A 26223-nucleotide genomic window follows, 5' to 3' on the forward strand; every position below is an offset into this window, starting at 1 on the left:
TTTTTTTTTTTTTTTTTTCCCTTTTTTTTTTTTTTTTCTTTTTTCAATAGGATTGGTTTTACTGATCCAATAAAGTCCCTCTCCTTTTTAACTCCCCCCCCATTCTATTCCCGACTTCCATGTGTAACCTAATAATAAAAAAAAAAAAAAAAAAAAAAAAAAAAAAAAAAAAAAAAAAAAAAAGTTCGAGACCAGCCTGACCAACATGGTGAAACCCCGTCTCTACTAAAAATACAAAAATTAGCCGAGCGTGGTGGCGCATGCCTGTAATCCCAGCTACTGGGGGTGCTGAGGCAGGAGAATCGCTTGAACCTGGGAGGCGGAGGTTGCAGTGAGCCGAGATCGCGCCACTGCACTCCAGCCTGGGCGACAGAGGAAGATTCCGTCCCAATAATAATAATAAACGCCCCAGGTAGGTAAGAAGGTGGCAGAGCAACCCCCATGTCTGGAGGAGAAGCAGGGGAGGCAAAATGGATGATAAACGTCAGCATTTCCTGGCAGGCCGCGGAGCCAATGAGTACTCTCATTTCACACAACAGTACCCTGTGGAACAAGAGGGTCTGAGGGTTAAGTGACTCCCCGAAGGTTACACCCAGCAGGTGCATAAAACCTACAGTAACAATAACAATTGTTGAGGGCCCTCTACATGCCAGGCCAGGTGCTGTGCCTTGCTCTGCAGGTGGCACATGGTATCCGTTCACCCTCCAACAGCTCTATGTTTACTAACTCTATTTTGCTGATGAGTGGAGGCTCAGAGAGTTTAATGATTTGCCCAGTGTCACACAGTCAAGAAGTGGCAGGGCTGGAACTGGAAAGCCAGACTTCTGAGTCCCAATATCTGTCTTTCCACTACGCTAAAACAAGAACTGAGTAGCCTTAAAACTGCAAGGCATGGCTGAACCACGTAGTGACTAAGACTTGGATGTTGAACCTAGACACACCTTGGGTCAACTCCCAGCTCAGCCACTTACCATCTAAGAGAATCTGGGTAAGTTAGTTAATGTCTCAGAGCCTCCTTATATTCATTCTAAAGGTAAGGAAACTAATACCTGTTTTAGAGAACTGCCGTAAAATAAAAATGAGATTGGACAGGTGCAGTGACTTATGCCTGTAATCCCAACACTTTGGGAGGCCCAGGTGGGAGGTTCACTCAAGGCCAGGGGTTCAAGACCAGCCTGGGCAACACAGTGAGACCTCATCTCTACAAAAAATAAACAAAATTAGCTGGGCATGGTGGTGTACGCCTACAGTCCTAGCTACTCAGGAGTCTGAGGTGGGAGGAATGTTTGAGCCCAGAAGATCAAGGCTGCAGTTAAGGTCGAGATTGTGCCACCACACTCCAGCCTGGGTAACAGAGCAAGAACTTGTCTCAAAAAGTAAATAAATAAATAAACACAATTTTAAAAAATTAAAATGTTAGCTGGGCATGGTGGTGTGCACCTATAGTCCTAGCTACTTGGGAGGCTGAGGCAGGAGGATCTCTTGAGCCCAGGAGTTTACGGCTGCAGTGAGCTATGATTGTGCCATTTCACTTCAGCCTGGGTGACAGAGCAAGACCCTCTCTTTAAAAAAACAAAGAATAAATAAATAAATGAGATGAAATTCACAATCAAGCCACTTAGTGAGAGTGCACTCATGTGCACTCAGTGAACAATAGCTGATACTACTGTCTCTGGCTCTAACTCTGTACCCCTGCCATAAATATTTCCTCTTTTATTTGTTCCTGTACTTCCTCATTTCTCCGTTCTTTACTAAAAACTACCCCTTCCTAGCCCTCAGCTCCTTTATTTCTCATATAACAGTAATCATGCTGATGTATTGAGTGCTTACTATGTGGCTGATACTGTGCTAAGCACTTCATACGCACTGCAGCACATCAGCACATCACCCTCACAGCAAGACTAAGAGATGGGCACTATTATTAGGCCAACTTCATAAAAGTGGACAGCAGTCAGGCACAGTGGTTCACACCTGTAATCCTAGCACTTTGGAAGAGCAAGGTGGAAGGACTACTTGAGCCCAGGAGTTAGAGCCCTGGGCAACAAAGGGAGATCCCATCTCTACAAAAATTAGCTGGGCATGATAGTGCATGTCTATAGTCCCAGCTACTCTGAGAGGCTGAGGTGGGAGGATCACTTGGGCTCGGAAGGTCCAGGCTGCAGTGAGCCATGATCATGCCACCGTGCTCCAGCCTGGATGACACAGCGAGACCCTGTCTCAATCAATCAATGTGGACACCAAGGATTAAATTCAGTAACTTATTCAAGGTCACACATAGCAGAGCTGTCATCCTTGAAGTCCTGGCTCCTAGCCACTCCACTATCTTGTCTCCACATCTCCAGACCAAAATACCCAGAAGTATCTTGTGAAAAATGTTATTCTCCAAGTCCTAGGCCCACTGAAACAGCAGCACTAGGGTTTCAGTTCAAATGTCACCCACCTTAGCAGCCTCTCATTAGCACCCTACCTAAAACAATTACTGCCACACTCTCCTCCATGCCTCTAGCCCCCTAACCTTATTCTTAGGCTTCTCTTTAGCTCTTATCATCATTTCAAATATCTTTCTCTTGTGGATTGTCAGTCTCCCCCATCCAATAGAATGTAAGTTCCCTAAGATCACAGGCCACATTACTGGTGAATCCTCATACTCAGAACAGAACCTGGCACATGGTAGGTGCTCAATCAGTATTTGTTGATTCATTAAATGAATGAAAGATTGTAAGAGACAGTATTAAGAACTGGACTGGTTAGGAGCACAAGTTTTAGATCCAAATTGTCCACGTTCAGCTTCTACATCAATCAAAAACATCTAAACCCCTCTAAAGTTAGGATAAAAATAACAGAAATGGCTGGACACGGTGGCTCACACCTATAATCCCAGCACTTTGGGAGGCCAAGGCGGGTGGATCACCTAAGGTCAGGAGTTGGAAACCAGCCTGGCCAATGTGGTGAAACCCCATCTCTACTAACAATACAAAAAATTAGCTGTGCATAGTGGTGGGCACCTGTAATCCCAGGTACTCAGCAGGCTGAGGCAGAAGACTCACTCAAACCTGGGAGGTGGAGGTTGCAGTGACCTGAGATCTTGCTACTACACTCCAGCCTGGGCAACAGAGTGAAACTTCTGTCTCAAAAAATAAATAAATGAATAAAACTAACAGAAATATGAGTTCCTCCTTTAAGAATACTGGGCCACCTCTAAACCATTTTGCAAGATAAAAGGTTAAAGGGGAAAAAAAGGTTTCAAAGCAAATTATATTTTCCCTTGTTCTTTATATAGTAGTCATTGTTCATTGAGCTATTAAAAACTATCTTGAAGAATTATTCTATAGTATTTTGTAGTCTTTATAATACTTAGTATTTTACTTTCTGCTATGTATGCTAAGGACTCGTCTTCCTTTAGGCATTTCAAATACTTTGAAACATTGTTCAGATAATTACAGAAGCCATAAAACAATGTATAGCGAGGAAATTAATTACCTACAATTGTATCAATTGATGTGAAAATTTTAATTGTCAGTTTCTAAGGCTTGCTTCAAAGTACACTGTATGAAAGTTTAATTTACTGGAATTTTTTTTTTTTTGAGATGGAGTCTCACTCTGTCTCCCAGGCTGGAGCGCAGTGGCACCATCTCAGCTCACTGCAACTTCTGCCTCCCAGGTTCAAGCGAGTCTCCTGCCTCAGCCTCCTGAGTAGCTGGGACTACAGGTGTGTGCCACCACACCCAGCTAATTTTTGTAGTTTGAGTAGAAATGGGGTTTCACCATGTTGGCCAGGCTGGTCTCAAACTCCTGACCTCAAATGATCCACCCACCTAGATCTCCCAAAGTGCTGGGATTACAGGCATGAGCCACCACACCCGGCCAAGTTGCTGGAAATTTTAAGATAAATAAGCCACTAGATCGTATTCCTAATACAACAAAATAACAAGCAATTCTGATTATTTCTTGAGTCTTAAACAGAACAGCAAATGCTTTGTTTAACTGGTTTTGACCCCTGATCCTGCCATTTCCTGGCTGTGTGACCTGGTGCATGTCATTTATCTCCCTGCACCTCAGTTTCCCGGTTTGTGAAATAGGAACGAGGATAAGCATGCTCACTCAGTTCCTGTGAGGAAGAAATTAGTCAAGTCTGGCACCCACAAAGTTCTCAGCACATGTTTGCTAGAGCCATCATCCCCGTCCCTGTCCTGGGCCCAGTGTCCAGGGAAGATGTGCCTCATACCTTCATTAACCGGATTTCGGCCTGCATCTTCCCAGGGTCCAACTTCTGCCTTCTATGTAGTTCTCGTGGATTCTTCGGCTGGCAGCTTGTCACCACCATAATGGGCTTGGAGTGAAACACTAGGGATAGACAGGAAAGGACAGGGAGAGAGTGAGGGTCCAGGCAAGCCTGAGGCCAGGTTCCCAGGAGCGCACCATTAATGAGAGGGGGGCCAGACCCCAGCTCCACCCTCTGGCTGCCTTATAATGTGACACTAGACAGGGTGAAATTCACACCCTTCACTAAGCTCCCAGGACCTACTCAGGGCCTCGACATAAGGGAGGAACAAGCCCAGGTGAAAGCAATAACTATAGGCATGGACAGAGGGGAGGGCGGGGCAGCCAGGAACCCCACTCTCAACTGTCCAGTCAGAGAGTCGGGAACTCCCACTCCTTGTGTCTTTCCAGTAGCTACTGCAGAACAGGAGAGCAGAAAGACCAGAGTCTGGCAGGCCTGAATCCAAATCCCTGCTGTCCCACCAACCTGGCTGACAGAAGGCCTGATGGGATAGGGGTTAAGAACAAGAACTAATGAGTCAGACAGTCCAAGTTTAAACCCAGGCTCTTGACCAGGCATGGCAGCTCACGCCTGTAATCTCAACACTTTGGGAGGCCAAGGCAGGCAGATCACCTGTGGTCAAGAGTTCAAGATCAGCCTGGCCTACATGGTGAAACCCAGTCTCTACTAAAAATACAAAAAAATTAGATGGACATGGTGGTGGGCACCTGTAATCCCAGCTACTTGGGAGGCTGAGGCAAGAGAATCGTTTGAACTTGGGAGGTGGAAGTTGCAGTGGTGCGAGATCACGCCACTGCACTCCAGCCTGGGTGACAGAGACTCCATCTCAAAAAATATATATAATCATAAAAATAAATTTTTAAAAAATCCAGGCTCTGCCTTCTACTAGCTGTGTGACCTTGAGCAAGTCAAATGACCTCTGTGTCCCTCCATTCGTCCACCTATAAAATGGGAATAATCATCATGCCCACCTCATAGAGTCTTCGTGAAGAAGAAAGAAGTTATTATACCTTAAAGGTGTTTGGAATAGTGCCTGATGCATATTCAGTGCTGGATACGCATTACCAGTTGTTACTCTTACTTCTAGTGACCTGAGAAGTGGGACCACAACACCAGACAAAGGCACAGCAGGTATGCAAAACTCCAACTGGCTGTCTCTGAAACACGCTAAGAGCTGTGGTTCTGCCAGATATGGAGTACAGGCATTTGGGGGGCATATTCTTAGAATCCCTGTTTCCTCTCCGCCTGTCGTGCAACGACATGAGACAAATCACCCAGGTGGATCCAGCTCTATTCTCAGTCCCCACCAAAATCCCTGCTTCAGGTACAACCCAGCTCATCTGGGAAACATATTAATCTCTTTAATAGATCAATGTCCTTCATCCTGAGAAATGCTGGCATTAACTATGGAGATGATTAAGTAAATTAATTTTGTGTTTAATTTATAAATTACCTGTATATATCCAGTTTTTAGTTGTATTATGTAAGAGATGGAATGATTAATAGGTTAATCTCGTGATTCTAATTTTAAAAGTGTAAGTGGGATTTTGATTTAGATTTAAGTTGAAAGGTTTAAGACACCCTTATTAAATATGTATAAATCACTTTTATTACGTAAGAGAGCATAAGATTACCTATATTAATTTTTTTTTTTTTTGAGAAGGAGTCTGGCTCCGTTGCCCAGGCTGGAGTTCAATGGCGAGATCTTGGCTCACTGCAACTTCTGCCTCCCAGGTTCAAGCAATTCTCCTGCCTCAGCCTCCCGAATAGCTGGGATAACAGGCGCCCGCCACCATACCCAGCTAATTTTTTAATTTTTAGTAGAGACAGGGTTTTGCCATGTTGGCCAGGCTAGTCTTGAACTCCTGACCTCAGGTGATCCACCTGCCTCAGCCTCCCAAAGTGCTGGGATTACAGGTATGAGCCACCGCACCCGGCCAGATTACCCATATTTAGAAGTTTAAGTATTAGATATACAAGAATTATGTAAATACCCAGTGGTTTTTGTTAATCAGACAAGTGAACTATTTGAAAATGAAAATGAATACGTTAAATTTTAAGATGTGGCTTAAAAGGTTTAGGAGAATTTAATTAACCAAGTTCCAAAACCCCCTTACAAGTGTTTATAAAAATTGTAAGATTCTTAAACTGAATTTAAATGCTTAAGGAAGATTTGCAGTTTTAATAATGAGTATTTATTTTCATTATTGGTAGTAGCCCTGATTTATCTTTTTTAAAATTAAACCTTTTATTTCAAGATAGTTCAGATTCACAAGCAGTTTCAAGAAATAATACAGAGGGGCTGGCCGTGGTGGCTCATGCCTGTAATCCGAGCACTTTGGGAGGCTAAGGCAGGTGGATCACCTGAGGTTAGGAGTTCAAGACCAGCCTGGCCAACATGGTGAAACCCCGTCTCTACTAAAAATACAAAAAATTAGCCGGGCGAGGTGGCAGGCGCCTGTAGTCCCAGCTACGCGGGAGGCTGAGGCAGGAGAATGGCGTGAACCCCGGGGGGCGGAGCCTGCAGTGAGCCAAGATCGCGCCACTGCACTCCAGCCTGGGTGAAAGAGCGAGACTCCGTCTCAAAAAAAAACAAAAAAAAATACAAAAATTAGCCAGGTGTGGTGGTGCACACCTATAATCCCAGCTACTTGGGAGGCTGAGGCATGGGAATCACCTGAACCTAGGAGTTGGAGGTTGCAGTGAGCTGAGATCACACCACTGCACTCCAGCCTGAGTAAGAAAGAGAGACTCTGTCTGAAAAAAAGGAAAGGAAAGGAGAGGGGAGGGGAGGGGAGAGGAGGGGAAGGAAAAGGAGAAGGAAAAGGAAAAGAAAGGAAAGGAAAGGAAACAGAATGAGTCTATGTACCCTTTACCCAGTTTCTCCCAATGGCAACATCCTGCAAAAGTACAGTACAATATCACAACCAGGATATTGACATTAAGATGAGCAAGATATAGAACTTTTCCATAACCACAGGGATCCTGCCTGTCGCCTTCTACAATCACAACCACTTCCCTCCCCTTACACCACCCCCCTCACAACTCTGTCCCTAACCCCTGCAATCACTAATCTGTTCTCCATTTCTATAATTTTGTGATTCCCAGAAGGTTATATAAATGGAATCATCCAGTATGCAACTGTTGGGATTGGCTTTTTTTTACCTGGCATAATTCTCTGGAGATTCATCCAAATTGTTGAATATATCAATAGTTCTTTCATGTTTATTGCTGTATAGTTTTCCATGGTATGGATGCACCATAGGTTGTTTAAACATTCACCCATTGAGGGATTTCAAGGTTGTTTCCAGTTTTGAGGTATTATGAACGAGGCTGCTATGAACATTCACATACTGGCTTTTGTGTGAATATAAGTTTTCATTTCTCTGGAATAAATGCCCAGAGTAAAACTGCTGGTCGGATTACTAGAAAGTGCATGTTTCATGTTGTTAGAAACTGCCACACTCGTTTTCAGAGAGGCTGCATCATTTTACCTTCCCACCAGCAATTGCACACAATCTGTTTTCTCCTCTTTGCTAGCATTTGGTGTTATCACTATTTTTTTTATTTTAGCCATTTCAGTAGGTGTGCAGTGATATCTCACTGTGGCTTAATTTGCATTACCCCAATGGCTAATGATGTTGAACATCGTTTTAATGTGCTTATTTGACATCTGTATATCTGCTTTGGTGAAATGTCTCTTCATGTCTTTTTCCCATTGCCTAACTGAATTGTCTGTTTCACTGTTGAGTTTTTAGAGCTACTGATATATTTTACATAGTAGTCCTTTGTCAGATACATGGTTTGCAAATATTTTCTCCAAGTCTATAGCTTGTCTTTTCATCCTCTTAAAAAGGTCTTTCATAAGGCCAGGTGCAGTGGCTCTCACCTATAATCCCAGCACTTGGGGAGGCTGAGGTGGGCAGATTACTTGAGGTCACGAGTTCGAGACCAGCCTGTCTCTACTAAAAATACAAAAATTAGCCAGGCATGGTGGCGCATGCCTGCAGTCCCACCTACTTGAGAGGCTGAGGCAGGAGAATTGCTTGAACCCGGGAGGCAGAGTTTGCAGTGAGCTAAGATCGTGCCACTGCACTCCAGCCTGGGCAACAAAGCGAGACTCCTTCTCAAAAAAAAAAAAAAATCTTTCACAGAACAAAATTTTTAATTTTGATGCAGTCCAATTCATCTATTTTTCTTTTATGGGTCAAGCTTTTGGTGTGATACCTAAGAACTCTTCACTTGGCCCTAGGCCCCAAAGATTTTTCTCTCCTGTTTTCTTCTAAAAGTTTTTCAGTTTCACATTTTACATTTAATTTCTATTTTATTTTATCTTGGAGCTAATTTTTATATTCATTGTTAAATCGTTTCTTTCTTTTTCTTTTTTTTTTTTTTTTTTTTTTGCCTACGGATGTCCAATTGCTCCAGCACCACCCATGGAAAAGGCTTTCTTCCTCCACTGAATTGTTTTTCCACTTTCTGAAAAACCCATTGGGAATATTTGTATGGATTTATTCCCTTTTCCTCACTGGGAAGTGTTGGCAGTGTCCAGCAAGGAGCTGATCCTTCATTCCCTGCTTGGTGGTGCTGATTCCCCAACTGGGATAGTGCTGGCAGGGATGAGTGGGGAGGTCATCTTCTAACCCCCACCTGGCAGAAGATGGTGCTCTGACTCTCTCTCTAGGGTAGTGTCAACAGAGTCCAGCAGTGACAAGACTTCATGAAGTGTCATGAGGTGGGACTCATCACCTCTGGGCTTCACTCCCCTCCCCCAGCCTACGTATGTCAGTAGAGCCTGGTGGGAGCCTGAGCCTCTATCCCCACCCAGCATCAGTGAGATAAAATAAGGTAGTGAGATGCAGGGCAACTTGGCATTCTACTCTCCCATCTCCTTTCTGTGTTTCAGTGTTGCCCACAGGGGAGCTGATCTAACATTACTTACTTGGAGGCAATGAGGTGGTATGAGTGATTTTATACATAGGTGTATACATAAGTATGCTATATTGTCTATGAAGTTCATTTCAGGATACCAAAGAAATATTACAAAATATTTGTTATTAATTCTCACAACAATCCTATGCGATATCAGTGTCCCCATTTCACAAATGAGAAAACCAAGGCTCAGAGAAATGAATGATTTTTCCAAGTGAGTAAATGGCAGAGCCAAAATCTGACCCCATGTCTGCCTGAGCCTGACCTAAGGCCTCGGAACTCCCCTGTAAAGCATGATAATGATGTGGCAGAGATTATTCTATGATTTCACCAAACCTTGTTTTCTTTTCCTCCTGGAAAAACAGATGGACTACATTTCCCACCTTCCCTTGTGGTTAGCAGAGGCCATGTGGCTAAATTATGGCCTCTGAAACATGAGTAGGAGTAACATTTGTCACTTCAAATCTGGACCCCCCCCCCGCAAAAAAAAAAAATGCCCACATAATTGTCCGTGTTCTTGTTCTCTCTCTTCCCTCTATGCCAGGTGGATGCAAAAGTATCCAGCAGAAGACTTCAAGACCTTACAAAATATCAGACCGACAAGGTCAAAGGAACCTGGATCCCTGAATGACCATGTGGAACAGAATCCCTCCTTCCTCAGATCCACGAATGTACTGAGACATAAATGAGATATAAACTTCTATATCAATACTTGCAATTTGGGCATTGTTTATTACATCAGTTAGCCTACCCTAATATAAGTGGTGTCACTAAGAGCCAAGAGCAGCCACTCTATCCTGTCTCCAACCCCCACACCAGCTCCCAGGTGCCTCCACCCACCTGATTGGACCCTAGTCAAAGTCTTCATTTTGCTTGTATGAAGGCTGTTGGTTTGTTGGACCGGAGGCAGAGTAGATGGCTTGGTTTCCAGCTTGGACTGCTGCCATGGAACATAATCCTACAAAATATTCAATCAGTCACATAGCACCATGAGTTTATATCCCAGCTCCACCCTTTTCAGATATCTGTGACCTGAAGCAAGTGACTTGACCTCTCTGAGCCTCAATTTTCTCATCTGTAAAGTGGATCTAATAATAAAACCTACTTCTGTGGATTGGCGCAAGAATTCTGAGAGATATTTATGAAGCATGTGGTAAGTGCTCCATAAATGTTAGCTATCACTTTTTTTAATCAGCCAGCCAGAATTTACTAGGCACATCCAGGCTGTGAGGTGCTAAGAACTGTGAGAAACAGAAGGCATGGAAAAGATGCAAACATCCACCCTCAGGAAACCAGAGTAGCAATCAGATGAATAAGAGAGCAGCATAATATACCCTTACATTCTGATAAGACAGTGAGAGGAGAAAAATGAGGTTCTGAGGCTTGCTCTGGGTCCCACAGCAAAGTGTGACCCGGCTGGGACTGGAATTCGGATCTCCAGCCTATATCCGCGGAGCAGTCACGACCATGAGAGTGGAGGGCAGGTGGACTGCAGGCGCCAGCGAGCCTCCCACCCCAGCCCTAGTCCCCCAAGACTCACCGGAACCTGGAACTCCTGGACCGTGGAGTGAGTCCCAGAGTGCTTGGGTCTGGAAAGAGTTGGGAAGGGAAAGAACTTCCATTATCCCCAGCAAGGGGCAGCAAGCAGCAATTCGAAACAGGATGGGAGTCTCGAACCAGAAGCTGCAGTTTACCGGGGACCAGAGCGCCGCGGGAGTGGGGCGGGGCCAAGGATATGTGGGCGGGGAGAGGGCGGGGTCAGAAGACAGAGGGCCCACCTCAAGGCGAGGGCGGGACAGCGGCGGGGTGTGAAGTAAGCATGCACATTCCGCCTTTCTTCCAATTTTTTTTTTTTAACCTACTTTTGTAAGACATGCGCCATTGGGGAAAATGGAAGAGAGGTTGCGAGTCTGTGAGACCCTGGTCTTCTAGAATAACTACTCGGCTTTTCCAACTTCCTTGTCTCAGTGTAGATCGCGCGGTAACCCAGGCCACTCAAACGTCCGGAGACCAGATGCTTTCGCCCGCGTCTCGGTCTCCAAGGAAACGCGACGCCGCCTACCGAGCGCCTAAAGGGACTAACCTCTCAAGGCAAAATCTAGTTCGGCCCGCTTTTCAATTTTCAAATTCCCCTCAGTTTGTTCTGCCCATAATCCTAAAATATTATATCATATTTCTCCATTATCATCAAACTTCCACCATTTCCTTCGTCATCTTCACTCTTGGCTAATGAGTTTGCTTCCAATTTTACTAAGAAAATTGTGGGAATCAGTAAACCCACAAGTTCACGGCATCATTTACTCGCCTACTTGCCTCCCTCCTGTAACTACGTATCAACTGCCTACTAATACCAATTCCTACATTTATGCACCGAATCCTATCCTCTCACGTTTTCTCAAAGATATTGGCCGAGCAGTTCTCCCCGTTTTTTCCTCCTCTTTTCTCTCTCCTTTGTATCATCAGTATACCAACATATTTTTAAATTTCTTCTATTTAAAAATATTGACCACAGCTGGACACGGTAGCTCATGCATATAAGCATGAGAGCACTTTGGGAGGCCAGAGGTGGGAAGATCGCTTGAGCTAGAAAGGTCCAGGCTGCAGTGAGCCATGATCCAGCCACTGCATCCCAGCCTGGTTGACAGAGCAAGACCCTGTCTCTAAATAAACAAACAAACCACTTCCCCTCCAGCCAGCTCCCATTTCTGCTTCATTTTAAAGCAAAACTCCTAGAGAGGTTTGCCTACTCTGTTTCCCACTTTTTCCCCTCCTCTCAATCAGGCTTTCACTCTCCACTGAAACTGCCCTCGTCAACATCATTGGTGACCTCCACTTTGCTAAACCCCATGGTCACTTCTAGGTCCTCCCCTTATTTGGCCTGTCTGCAGCATTTGACACAACAGATCACTCCCTCCCCTGAAACACTTTCTTAACTTAGTATCCAGGAAACCACTCTTGAGTTGCTTCCTGCCTCCTTTTCAGTCTCCTTTGTTGGTTCCTCCTCTTCTCCCTTTATTATTGTAGTATCCCAGGACTCAGTCCCAGCCCCATCCCTTCCAGTCTCATGGTTTTGAATACCATCTGTACTCAGATGCCTCTCAGACTCACGTCTCCAGCCTCCCCCTGAATTCCAGCCATATACATCCAACTGCCTGCTTGGGCCCCTGATAAGCAACTCTAATGTGCAATATTTTTCCAGAAACATTTTTCCCGAACTCAAAATGGGGCAACTCTGTTCTTGGAATCATCCTTAACTCATCTCTTATCCCACATCCATCAGCAGATCCTGTTGCAATAACTTCAACGTATATCTGGAATAGGAACACACACACACACACACACACACGCACCCCTCTTTCCTTTTGTACCCCAACTAAAGTACTAGCTCCCACCCTTGCCCTACACCAATTCTCTCTCTACACACCAGATTTGCTAGATAGAGCATGGATTTAAAAGTGAATTCCAGTTTAAAAGATAATTGGGAGGGAGCAATAATTTTAAATCACTTAAACTTCAATAGGGGAACATTGCTATAGAACATCACGTCAGAGCTCCCAACCTTTTCTGCCTCTTAAAAATCACAGGAGAATGTGTTTAAATGCACTGTGGTAAATAGAAGCAGCTGCTAGGATAAAAAGCAATTAGCCCAGGTACTCTGGCTATTCAGGCCCCTCCTGGCTGACCCTAGAGCTGAGGGAATCACTATGTTGGGTACCCTCATTTGCAAAGCACACCATATGACAGCACTCTTGCTGGGAAACTCTGTACCAGGAAACCATTAAAAAGTAAAGGATAAAGGCCCGGCACGGTGGCTCACGCCTCTAATCTCAGCACTTTGGGAGGCCGAGGCAGATAGATCACCTGAGGTCAGAAGTTCGAGACAAGCCTGGCCAACATGATGAAACCCCATCTCTACTAAAAATACAAAATAGGATTAGCCGGGCATGATGGCACGCACCTGTAATCCCAGCTACTTGGGAGGCTGAGGCAGGAGAATTACTTGAAGCAGAGAGGCTGATGTTGCAGTGAGCCAAGATCACGCCACTGCACTCCAACCTGGACAACAATAACGAAACCCCATCTCAAAAAAAAAAAGTAAAAGATAGGAATACATGACAGATCCAGGTAGTGACTTACTCAACAGCCATTCCTCCCTGTCATCGCAGCTATTGGATCCTGATCTTGTCCATGTATGCACTTGCCTTAAGGGAGGCAGGTCCCTGGTCCAGCCCTAGTCCTAGTCCCAGCTCCAATAGTCATGACTGTCTGAGGCTGGGCTTGGTGGGCCAATTTCCCTTTCCAGTTAGAGGTCTAGTCATAGACACATGATGAAAGTCTGGCCAAGGAGACAGGATGAGAAATCTACTCAAAGGCTTTTGGGAAAGGTTTTCATCACACTTTTAAAAAAAGGCATTGGAGAAAAACATTCCTTCATCTGCTGGTAAACATTGTCATATCTGTGTGGGATTCCTGGAATCGTGGAACTGTGAGGGGAGTTGGCCAAAGAGGATATACTGTGAATGGTAGAGAGGAAAATGTAAAAACCTTCTTCCTTGATAGCACTGTTGAGCCATTAAATTAACCAACCCTAGCCTGGCACAATAGTACGTGCCTATAATACCAGCTACTTGGGAAGCTGACGCAGGAGGATCTCTTGAGGCCAGGCATTTGAGATCAGTCTGGGCAACATAGTGAGACCACATCTCAGAAAAAAAAAATTGTTTTAATTAGCCAGATGTGATGATGTGCACCTGTAGTCTCAGCTACTTGGGAGGCTGTGATGGGAGGATTGCTTGAGCCCGTGAGTTTGAGACTGCAGTGAGCTATGATCGTGCCACTGCACGCCAGTCTGGGCAACAGAGTAAGATTCTATCTCTAAAAGAAATTAATTAATTTAATTAACCTGTCACCTATCTAGAAATTACTTGAGATTAAATAAGAAATCACTACTGGGTGAGCAAATTTGAGTTGAGTTTTCTGGTACTTGCAGACCAAAAGCATTTTACTGAAATCTACATCTGGAGGAACAACAAGATAGAAGTAACCTGGGTCCCTGACAACCTTGCAGGAGAGAGTCACCTACCTGTCCTTACTGCCTGCCAAATTCCGAGCTGCTTCATCAAAGAGAAATAAACCTCCACCTTGTCTGAGACCCTGTATTTGAGAGTCCCTTTGTTACAGTAGCTTAACCTGTACTTTGATTAATACAAAGAAGAGCTTGGCCACTGTCACACAGCCTTCCTCATCAGACATGCTGACCCAGCATGGACACCCACTGAGAGCTGCCTGTGCCCCACATCTCAGGTGCTTAACCAGTAATATTACTGCCTCCCACTTCAATTTTTTTTTTTTTTGAGACAGAATTTTGCTCTTGTTGCCCAGACTGGAGTGCAATGGCGTGATCTTGGCTCACCACAACCTCTGCCTCCCGGGTTCAAGTGATTCTCCTGCCTCAGCCTCCTGAGTAGCTGGGACTACAGGCATGCGCCACCATAACCGGCTAATTTTGTATTTTTAGTAGAGACGGGGTTTCTCCATGTTGGTCAGGCTGGTCTCAAACTCCTAACTTCAGGTGACCCACCTGCCTCGGCCTCCCAAAGTGCTGAGATTACAGGCGTGAGCCACCGCACCTAGCCCCACTTCAAATTTTAAAATAAATACACAAAAACATTTGCAAAAATGCTGCCATTTTAATCAAAGCCAAAACACACTTGAGGGGCCACTGACAATCACCTGTAACAAAGCTGTTGGAACTGGGATTGAATAAGATGGGGTCCATTTGCACTTACACCTGTTCAGGTGGAATTTCTGTGTTCATGAACACCTGATGGAACTTCCTGCCCCCCAGGATAGGTGGGCAAGATGAGCTGGCCTTTCCTTCCTGCACAAGTGAGGTGATAAATGTGATAGAGGGCCTCTCAAGCCTGCTTGGCTCCAGGCTCAGCAATAGCAACCTGGGCTCTCTGATTCCATCAACATCTTGCTGAGAGGTGGACTAGGCTGAGCAGGCAGTCTCGGGCTTCCATCCATGTCATCTGATGTGCTGGCTTTGTGGCAAATGTGCACAGCATCCTAAACCCACAATCTCTACTGTTGTCACTGGGTAAGATGCTGTGGTTCTTGTGGAGACACCTGCTATACTTGACATAACAAGATCCTAGACATTCCTTCTTATCATCTGCACAGCACTCCAGAGCTGCCTGCTCTTCCATCCCAAGACCCCCCACTGAATTCACTGCTAGGCCCCAGCACCCTGTTGTCTTCCTGTTGTGCATGAATGCTGCTCTTCAGTTGTCCTTGTGCCCTCTTCCAATCCTATTCAGTTCTGATTGTGAGCACAACTTCATCCCGTAACTTGGAGATGGCCAGGCCAACCTTGACTTTGCTGTTAAACATGGCTTCATGGGGGCTGTGGCAGATAACCTCGTGGTAAGTCGAGTTTTTCATCATCTGAGTGAACTACAGACCCTGAAGCCAATGATGTGTGTCGTTGGTCTGCATCCAGGTAGTCAGCATGTAGTGTGTGTACTGGGTTGAATAGTATTTCCAAAAAATACATGCCATTCCCAGAACCTTATTTGGAAATAGAGTTGTTGCAGATGTAATTAGTTAAGACGAGGTCGTACTAGAGTAGGGTGGGCCCTTAAAAGACTGGTGCCATTATGAGAAGAGGAGAAGACACACAGAGGCAGACACAGTGAGAATGCCTTGTGACGACACAGGCAGAGATTAGAATGATGCGTCTACAAGCCAAGGAATGCTGGCAACACCAGAAGCTAAGGGAAAGGCATGGAACAGATTTTCCCCTAGAGCCTTCAGAGAGAACACGGCCCTGCTGACATCTAGATTTCAGACTTCCAGCCTCTAGAACTGTGACAGAAAAAATTCCTGTTGCTTTAAACCACTCAGTTTATAGCAGGGGTCCCCAACCTTTTTGGCACCAGGGACCGGTTTCATGGAAGACAATTTTTCCATGGACAGGGCTGGGGGGTGGTGGTTTCGGGATGAAACTGTTCCAGCTCAGATCATCAAATATTAATATCTCATTAGGAGCATGCAACCTAGATCCCTCACACGTGCAGTTCACAATGGGGCTCCCACTCCTATGAGAATTTAATGCCACTGCTGATCTGACAGGAGGTAGAGCTCGGATGGTAATGCTCACTTGCCTGCCGCTCAACTTCTGCTGTGTGGCCTGGTTCCTAATGGGCAGACCCAGGAGTTGGGGACCCCTGGTTTATAGTATGTTCTTATAGCAGCCCTAGGAAACTAATAGAGTCTGCATGATGCCATTGACTCCCACCACAGGGCTCTGACCCTGTTCATGAACCATCTTCAGCTGTGTTAGCTCCCCGACAATCTGGATGAAGAAATACCCTCAATGGTATCTGCAAGGCACTGGGGGCCCTGAACAGTGAAGATGTCCTACAGGATGTCCTCCTGGATGCACCTAGAGGTCAGAGTATATAAGACAAACTTGGTCAAGTGGTCCTGAAGAGCCAGAATAAATGTGCATAGCCTGGTAGGATTTGCTTGCATGCTGATGAACTAGACTTGGTATCTGCTGCTGAGCACCTTGGAAACCAATCATCTTGGACGTCAAGCCACAGTTAACAGGACATCAAGCCACAGTTAACAGGACATCAAGCCACAGTTAACAAGGTGCTCCTTTGCTGGCAGAGTCTGCAGTGTCAGGTAGAAGCCGCTGCTATCACAGGAGATGTTCTTGCAACTGTGCTCCAGCTCCTTCCCCATGCACATGCACCTGCCATGTCTAGTGCCAAGAAGGGTCTCAGAAAAAATGTCAAAGAGTTTATCCACATGGATATAATACTGGACTTCTGATGATGTCTCCTTCATGGACTCCACAAGCTTCTCATTCCCAGTGGGTTGGGATGATGTTGATCCAGGCCAGACGCTGACAGTCAAGTGCCTCCTTCTTCCCTTGGCCTCAGCCTCCTTCTCTCTCCTGGGTCAACTGGCTCTACTTCCCTTTGGTGGAGATTGCAGTTTGTGGACTTGCTTTCTAACAGCTATTGCAAGTAGCCAAGGAACAACACACACATGTGGCCCCACTGCATCCTGGCCTTGGAAAGGCCAGTATCTCCTCCCTCTGGACATGATCACAATGCCAGATAGTAGGCATCCAGAGGTAGATTTGCAGCCCAAGGAGTGGAGACACCCTTGCTAATGGCATACTATTGAGTGAGAAAGAAATCAGTGAGAAGTGGCAACACTCACAAAAGACAATTCCAGTGAAAAGGAACAGAATACTGTGGCTCAAACATGAGTCAGGATTCTAATCCTAGCTTACCCTTAAATTGCTCCACCTCTCTGAACCTCAATTTATTCATCAGTAAAATAGGAACAATAATGCTTACTTTACTGGTTTGTTTTAAAGCTTAACTAGGCCGGTTATGGTGGCTCATATCTGTAATCTGAGAACTTTGGGAGGCCAAGGCAGGAGGATTTGCTTGAGGCCAGGAGTTTTAGACCAGCCTGGGCAACATAGAGAGACCCCTTCTCTATAAAAAATAAAAAAATTAGCTGGCCATTGCGGCACAAGCCTGTAGTCCAAGCTACTCATGAGGCTGAGGCAGGAGGATCACTTGAGCCCAGGAGGTTGAGGCTTCAGTGAGCCATGATCACACCACTGCACTCCAGCCTTGGTGACAGAGCAAGACCCTGAAATAAATAAGTAAATGAATAAATAAATAAATAAATAAATAAATAAATCTTAACTAACACTATCTTAGCAGAGATTGCTAATACCCTCCCACATCCACTCTACACTTCTGTAGTATTAGAATTTTTATTGGGCACATGGGCTGCCCATCTAAAGACCTCATTTCTTGGCCAGACGCAGTGGTTCATGCCTGTAATCTCAGCACTTTGGGAGGTCAAGGCAGGCAGATCACCTGAGGTCAGGAGTTCAAGACCAGCCCAGCCCAGCCAACATGACAAAAGCCCATCTCTACTAAAAACACAAAACTTAGCTGGGCGTGGTGGGCATCTGTAATCCCAGCTACTCGGGAGGCTGAGGCAGGAGAATCACTTGAACCTGGGAGGCGGAGGTTGCAGTGAGCCGAGATCATGCCACTGCATTCCAACCTGGGCTACAGAGAAAGACTCCTTCTCAAACAAATAACATAACATAACATAACATAACAAACTAAAATAAAATAAAATAAAATAAATAAAATAAAATAAAAACCTAATTTTCCGGCCTCCCTTGCAACTAAGGTGGCTGCATGATTAGGTTTTAGCAAATATGATGTGAGTAGAAGAAATGTGTGCAAGTTCTTGGTCATGCCCTTAAAAGCAAAGGAGCCTAGCTTGTGTGCTAATACAACCACAAATGCAAGTTGTCAATAAATAGTAACCTTAATGTAGGCATTATCTCCATTTTATAGACACAAGGCAGAACTGTATAAGTGGCTAAGCATATAAGCCTTGGAGTCCGCTTGACGTGGATCACTAAGCCACTACTAGCTTTGTGACACTGTGACATTGGGCAACTCAATCTACCTCTCTCAGCCTAGTTCCCTCATCTGTGAATATGAGCAATAATTCTAACCTCATAGGTTTGTTTCTGTATTGCTTTCCAAAACCTACTTCTTCTTTCAAGGTCCATCTCAAATCATGCCTCCATCTCCTGACTTTCTAATGGTCACTTCAAAAATAATGCAAATCCAAAAGTGCATTATTAAGAACTTGGACTGAGATGCAGATAGGCTTGACCAAGTTCTAGTCAATGGAACACAGGTGGAAGTGCAACATCTGCAAATGTCCTTATAGAGGAAGTGGAGGAGACATGCCCTTCTCTTCCACTTGTTCCTTTCAGCTGCTGGAATGGAATCTCATAGTTGGAACTCAGCAGCCATTTGGGCCATTAAATATTGTCGGAAATGTAGGTCATATATGGCAGAACATAAAGATAGAAGGAGCGTGGATCCCTGACACTATGCAGCCATGATATTAGCTCTGAGCTGTCTACCTCCAGACTTATTCTATGAGAGAAAAAATAAACTTCATTTGCATATGTTACCATTATTCTAGAATTTTCTGTTATTTAGGTATTCCCAACTAGCATTAGTGAGTTTCTCTTCTTTTTTAAGACAGGGTTTCTCTTGATCTGTTGCCCAGGATAGCATGGAGTGATCACAGCTCACCTGCACTCACTGCGGCCTCAACCTCCTGGGCTCAAGCGATCCTCCCACCTCAGCCTTCCTAGTAGTTGGGACTATAGGTGGTGCCCCATCACGGCTGGCTAATGTTTTTTTATTATTTTTGGTATAGATGGGGTTTCGCCATGTTGCCCAGGCTGATCTACAAACTCCTGGACTCAATTGATCTGCCCACCTCAGCCACCCAAAATGCTAAGATAACAGGCGTGAGCCACTGCGCTGAGCCAAGTTTCTTAACAATTCAAAAATAAAAAATCAGCTGCCATTTACTAAGTGCTTACAGAACACTGGGCAATTGTGTTTTCTTTTCTTTTCTTTTTTTTTTTTTTTAAACAGGGTCTCACTCTGTTACCCAGGCTGGAATACAATGGCAGGATCACAGCTCACTGCAGCCTCAACCTCCCAGGCTCAAGTTATCCTACCTCAGCCTACAGAGTAGCAGGAACTATAGGTACCTGCCACCATACCTGGCTAATTTTTAAAATTTTTTGTAGAGATGAGGTCTCACTATGTTGCCCAGGGTGGTCGAGAACTCCTGGGCTTAAACGATCCTCCCACCTTGGCATCCCAAAGTGCTGGGCTTACTGGCACGAGCCACCTCACCAGGTCAGTTGTGTTGTCTTCACAGCAATTGTCTGTGAAGACAGAGAGCAAGACATGCCCCAGTTATCAAAGGCCTCACAGATGCTTCTGAGACAAATCCCTTCACCTCTTTGAGCCTCAGTTACCTCCTTTGTAAAGTGAGGATAATTGTGCTTAAGCCAAAGATGGCAAACTAGTTGGTCAGGCCCATTCTGCACACATTTGTCTGTTCTGTTATTTTTTAACTAGAATGACTGAGCCAGGCATATTCTAAGCAGTTTACATGATAGTGACTTGGAGAACAGGTGAGAGTGGTCAGATTGGGGATATATTTTGGAAGAATTGCCATCAGGATTTGCCAAAAGAATGGATGTCAGGCTTGAGGGAAGAAAAGGAGACAGAAATGCTAAAAAGGAACACGGGTGGAAGCCTGCGCACTAAAGACAGAAGAACATAGAGAAGAGGCCTCACAAGAGAGACTCTAGACCCTCACGTGTTCAAGCCGCTGAGCTCAGGCCTTGTTCCAGGCAGCCAAACACTGGATTTCCGATCTCTCTTAGAAAAGCAGACATCTGGCAACACTGGGCCTGTGTCCCTCTGTGACAATAATCTGCCAGAAATGAATAAAGGCTGCTCTCTTCATATGGCCTCAGTGCCCATCCGGACTGCTTTCCTTGCAGGATACCTGCCTGGCTCCTGTAGCTCCTGATGTAATAATCTCTGCAAAATTTGACCTGGAAAAAATGAAACTGACCAAAAGGATGGCCCTACACATACCAATGAAATCTTACAATAGAATAAGATATGGTTAGTAAAATTGGACATGGAGCCAGAACCTAATCCGCAAGTCAAATATTTTCAAAATACAAACAGATGCCTTTAAAGTCCTACACAAAACAAAAATGCTCAAAATACGTTGATTATATGAAAGTTCTTGACTAGTGCAGTAAGACAAGAAAAAGTATAAGATCTGAAAAAAGAGACAAAACCTTCATTATTCACAGACAATATGATTGGCAATACAGAAAAGTAAAGAGATTCCCAAAACCCCTGGAAATTTTTTAAGGTTTCAACTTTGTTGCCAAATATGGGGTCAGTACACAAAATTCAATCGTGTTTCCTCTAAAGGACACCAACAAACAATATGTAACTTCTTATTTACAATAATTTCATTTACAATCGCAGTCAAACCATGTGGTACCTTGGAATAAATCCCCAAAAGTATGTAAGACCTTTATGAAGAAAACTATAATATTTTATTGAAATTCATAAAATATGGCCTAAATAAGTGAGAAATCAAGTGGGGTCATTAATGGAAAGACTCGGTGTTATAAAGCGGCAATTCTGTACAAATGCAATGCAACTCCAATTAAGATCTCATAGTTTCCTGGAACTTAGTAGGCAGGTTGTGAAATTTATATGGAGGTTCCAAACATAGCTGAGACCATCTTAAAGAAGACGAAAGAGAGAAAAGAATGTTTCCCATAAAAGAAGAAACTGGAGTTCAGATTTCTCTTTGGAAACTGAAAGATCCGCCCACAGTGGACCCTCACTTCTGGAGAGGAATAATCAGCTATAGTTGACTAGCAGTTGCCCCTTCAGATAGAATACTCGATCTCCGGTTCACCCAGTATATCTTCTACTTAAGGCACCTGCCTGACCCTTGCAGATATTTGATTATGTGATAGTTACCTGGAGTGAGGGCTTAAGGTAAGAGGAATGGAACAGATTGTTTAAAATACATATATTGTTTGGTCGTGTAAGTATTCTCCTCATGTTGAAACTTGATCAGGCAAGTGGAAAGAATAACAGAGAAATATGTGAATCTAAGACATTGATGTTTCTGGTAATGGTGAAGTTCTGAGTATGATCATGGGAATGCGTGGCTGAGAAGGGATGAAGGAAAGGGTGTCTGAGCATATAAAGTGAGAGGACTGGAAAGTGCAAACGGCCCAAGAGTCAGTGGCTCCCCTGAGACCAATACCAGGAGTTGGGGTGAAGGGAATCTGCCTGTTAACAAGGTTTCCTAGAGTCTGATGCACAGTTCTTGATCCACAGCGCCAGAAATAAAGTGGTTAAATAAATATAAGCTACCGGCCGGGCGCGGTGGCTCATGCCTGTAATCCCAGCAATTTGGGAGGCGGAGGCGGGTGATCACGAAGTCAGGAGATCGAGACAATCCTGGCTAACACGGTGAAATTCCGTCTCTACTAAAAATACAAAAACTTAGCCAAGCGTGGTGGCAGGCGCCTGTAGTCCCAGCTGCTCGGGAGGCTGAGGCAGGAGAATGGCGTGAACCTGGGAGGCGGAGCTTGCAGTGAGCCGAGATTGAGCCACTGCACTCCAGCCTGGGCGACAGACCAAGAGTCTGTCTCAAAAAAAAAAGAAAGAAAGAAAAGAGAGAAAGAGAAAGAAAGAAAGAAAGAGAAAGAAAGGAAGGAAGGAAAGCTACCTATACGTGGGGCTGCCTATTAACTCCGCCAACTGACTTAACTCCTGCCTCTTTATCTGTAAAATGGGCATAATTACAGCATCGTTTTTGGAAGATTCCAAGTAATAAAGTCTGAAGTGTGCTTAACACAGTACTGGGAACTTAAGAAGCACTCACACTCCATCCTAAATACGACGGAAGTCTTCAAAAAAATAAAAATAATGCAATATGACTTACTTGGAAATGTATCAAAAAATAAAGACCGATGAATGGATCGAGGCGTAGTGTGATAAAATAGAGTAAAATTTTAATGATAAAAAGTTAATGGTTAAATGTTCACTGTAAAACTTTCAACTTTTCTTCTTGAAATGTGCATAATCCGACGTGGGAAAAAAAAATAATGCATTGCAGTCAGTTCTGGGGAAAGGGAAAGCTAAGTTTTAAGTTTGCTATTGCTTTTGCTTTTTTAACAGAAAAGGTACAAAAAAGAAAACAAAATGGGAGAGATGTTCCTGAACTCCGTCCCGCCTGTGGGCTGTGGGCCGTTAGCAAAGCTGCTAGCATGAAATCATCGAGCACCGCTTGCGAAATGCCAAATCCTCGAGAGCGAGGCCGGAGGCTGCCAAACCCGCGCTGAGGAAAGGGACGCCTCCGGGCGCCCCATCCCGCTGCGGACGGAGGTGAGGTTGGAGCGAGCGCTGGCGGAAGAGAGGCTCAGCGCAGGGGGCGCAGAGCCGGCGCTGGCCAACATGCGCCGCATGTGATACCTTTGAGGGAGCGGCGGGGGAGGGTAGCGTCAAATTTCAAAAAAAAAAAAAAAAAAAAAAAAAAAACAAAACCCACACAACCCCGGCGGGCGGGCGCGCGCGATGGGCGCCCTTTGGCTGCGGGAGCGAGTGGAGGATGCTGGGAAGGAGGTAAAATGGCCACCGGCGGCGTCGCGGAGGAAGAGAGGAAACGGGGGCGGCCGCAGCTTCTGCCCCCCGCGCGGCCGGCGGCCCGGGGCGAGGAGGCCGACGGCGGCCGCGAGAAGATGGGCTGGGCCCAGGTGGTAAAGAATCTAGCCGAAAAGAAGGGCGAGTTCCGCGAGCCGCGGCCGCCGCGGCGGGAGGAGGAAAGCGGGGGCAGTGGAGGGAGCGCCGGACTCGGCGGCCCCGCGGGCCTGGCGGCGCCGGACCTCGGCGACTTCCCACCGGCTGGCCGCGGGGACCCGAAGGGCCGCCGGAGAGATCCGGCCGGCGAGGCGGCGGACCCCCGCAAAAAGAAGGGCGCTGCCGAGGCGGGCAGGAGGAAGAAGACCGAGACGGCGGCGGCCGCCATGGCGACCCCGGCCAGGCCCGGCGAAGCCGAGGACGCGGCCGAGCGGCCCCTCCAGGACGAGCCGGCGGCTGCGGCGGCGGCGGCGGCAGGCCCGGGCAAGGGTCGCTTCCTTGTCCGCATCTGTTTCCAGGGAGACGAGGGCGCCTGCCCGACCCGGGACTTCGTGGTAGGAGCGCTTATCCTGCGCTCCATCGGCATGGACCCGAGCGACATCTACGCGGTCATCCAGATCCCCGGCAGCCGCGAATTCGACGTGAGCTTCCGCTCGGCGGAGAAGCTGGCCCTGTTCCTGCGCGTCTACGAGGAGAAGCGGGAGCAGGAGGACTGCTGGGAGAACTTTGTGGTGCTGGGGCGGAGCAAGTCCAGTTTGAAGACGCTCTTCATCCTCTTCCGGAACGAGACGGTGGACGTGGAGGACATTGTGACTTGGCTCAAGCGCCACTGCGACGTGCTGGCCGTGCCGGTGAAAGTGACCGACAGGTTTGGGATCTGGACCGGGGAGTACAAATGCGAGATCGAGCTGCGCCAGGGGGAGGGCGGGGTCAGGCACTTGCCAGGGGCCTTCTTCCTGGGGGCCGAGAGGGGCTACAGCTGGTACAAGGGGCAGCCCAAGACATGCTTTAAATGTGGTTCCCGGACCCACATGAGCGGCAGCTGCACGCAGGACAGGTGCTTCAGGTGCGGGGAGGAGGGGCACCTGAGCCCTTACTGCCGGAAGGGCATCGTGTGCAACCTCTGTGGGAAGCGAGGACACGCCTTTGCCCAGTGTCCCAAAGCAGTTCACAATTCCGTGGCAGCTCAGCTAACCGGCGTGGCCGGGCACTAAACACCCGCCTGCCTGCCAGGGTGAACACACAGCCAGCTTACCCCTCTTAAGTGCCAAAACTTTTTTTTAAACCATTTTTTATCGTTTTTGAAGGAGATCTTTTTAAAACCTACAAGAGACATCTCTCTATGCCTTCTTAAACCGAGTTTACTCCATTTCAGCCTGTTCTGAATTGGTGACTCTGTCACCAATAACGACTGCGGAGAACTGTAGCGTGCAGATGTGTTGCCCCTTCCTTTTAAAATTTTATTTTCGTTTTTCTATTGGGTATTTGTTTTGTTTCTTGTACTTTTTCTCTCTCTCCCTGCCCCCCTCCCGCCCCCCCGCCCCTTACCTTGTCTTCCCCTGGATTTTCACCCTTTGGGCTGCCTTGCTCATCTTTATGCCCCAGCACTAGGTACGGGGCCCAACACGTGGTAGGCACTCCATCAGTGTTTGCTGAATTGAAAACATTGTTGACTGTGGCTTCTATCAGAGTGTCTACCTTTTGCAGCTCTTCCCCTCCCTCATTTAATTTGCTGCTTTTAATCTACGTGGTCTGAGAATTTGTGAAACCAGTGTTGTTAGAAGTGTATATAATCTGAATCAATAAGCTCTGAATGGTGGCCAAGGGCCTCTCTTATGGCACAAAAATGCATGGACTTCATGACAGCTCTTTTGGTGGCTCAGAAGCCATTTTTCATAGAATCATGGAATCTAGAATATTCCTGCTGTAAAGAACCTGAGAGTTGGTTTGGACCAATTCCCTGGTTTTCCAGCAGATGAAACAGGCCCAAAGAGGTTAAATGACTGGGTGAAAATCACATAGCTGTCTGGTGCCAGAGCCAGCCTATAGTAGAGTCCCCTGACCCCAAGCCCGGTGCTCATTCCACTACCTCTCACACTTCACAACAATTTCCTCAACACTTGAGGGCCCAGAAAGTCTGATCTCTCCAGAATGATGAGCCCAGAGGAATGCTGAGAAATCATCTGGAGGAGGGAGCAGAAAGAGAAGGTTTTTAAGGAGGGGCTTCTGAATACTTGGGAGATACGGAACGGACCAAGGAACACACTCCAGGGTGCATTCGTTGCTCCCTGGGGCACCACTTCTGGATTAAAGTGTGCCAGGTCCTTTGGAGGCCCTACCCCTTCCCCATTCATTGCCACCAGTGAGAAATGGGGGTGCCCCTGTGTAAAGAAACCTACCAAAGGTTTACATTTGCACCTTAGCCTCAATAGCTAGGAACCCTAGAGAAGCAGCTAGCTGGAGCTCATCTGTGACTCCTGACTCTCAGGAGAAAGATGGATTTTAACCCAAAATTATGAGTGAGCTGTTAACTCTAAAATGTACTTGGGAGATAGGCCAAGCGAGAGGTCATGGGGCCAACTAAGTGTTATCAAGTAGAAAAGACAGTACACTGCTTTTCTTTTAGTGTTTGCTTTTCCTTTGCTATATGTTTTGCTATTTCCTTGTGGCTTAGAATGTAAAATTGATTGTTAAAAAAGTTTTGTTCTGAATAAATATTTATCTTTTGTATTGCTAAAACTGGTGCACTATTTCCTTTCAAAGTGTTAGATGCACAGTTACCCAGCTCCAGACCGTATTTCGATTCCACTTCCCCTACACTCCATTTGTTTACCTTGCTAAATACATTTCCCACCCCTGGAGGCAATACTTAGCACC

The 26223-nt window shown here is 45.9% G+C and overlaps 2 protein-coding genes across 6 annotated transcripts in view; one reads left to right on the forward strand and one right to left on the reverse strand.

Moving 5' to 3' along the window:
• Positions 1 to 26223, reverse strand: part of C13H20orf96 (chromosome 13 C20orf96 homolog) — a 46526-nt gene that overhangs the window by 10291 nt on the left and 10012 nt on the right. The window contains exons 2-4 of one of the 5 annotated variants that reach the window (XM_030825982.1): positions 10755 to 10803; positions 10055 to 10172; positions 4226 to 4344 (exon numbers count right to left, since the gene is read on the reverse strand). In XM_030825982.1, the coding sequence (XP_030681842.1) occupies positions 4226 to 4344; positions 10055 to 10082 (147 nt within the window). In that variant the 5' untranslated portion in view covers positions 10083 to 10172; positions 10755 to 10803. Of the gene's footprint in view, positions 1 to 4225; positions 4345 to 5292; positions 5374 to 10054; positions 10173 to 10754; positions 11025 to 26223 lie in introns of those variants that run through there. The other 4 variants (XM_030825981.1, XM_030825984.1, XM_030825983.1 and 1 more) reach the window with 4 other exon arrangements.
• On the forward strand, positions 22703 to 26085 carry ZCCHC3 (zinc finger CCHC-type containing 3). The gene has a single exon (XM_004093104.3). It carries the CDS (start codon positions 23337 to 23339, stop codon positions 24558 to 24560), a length of 1224 nt encoding a protein of 407 aa, XP_004093152.2. The 5' UTR covers positions 22703 to 23336; the 3' UTR covers positions 24561 to 26085.

Source organism: Nomascus leucogenys, chromosome 13 (genome assembly GCF_006542625.1).
Source record: "Nomascus leucogenys isolate Asia chromosome 13, Asia_NLE_v1, whole genome shotgun sequence".
NCBI lineage: Eukaryota > Metazoa > Chordata > Mammalia > Primates > Hylobatidae > Nomascus > Nomascus leucogenys.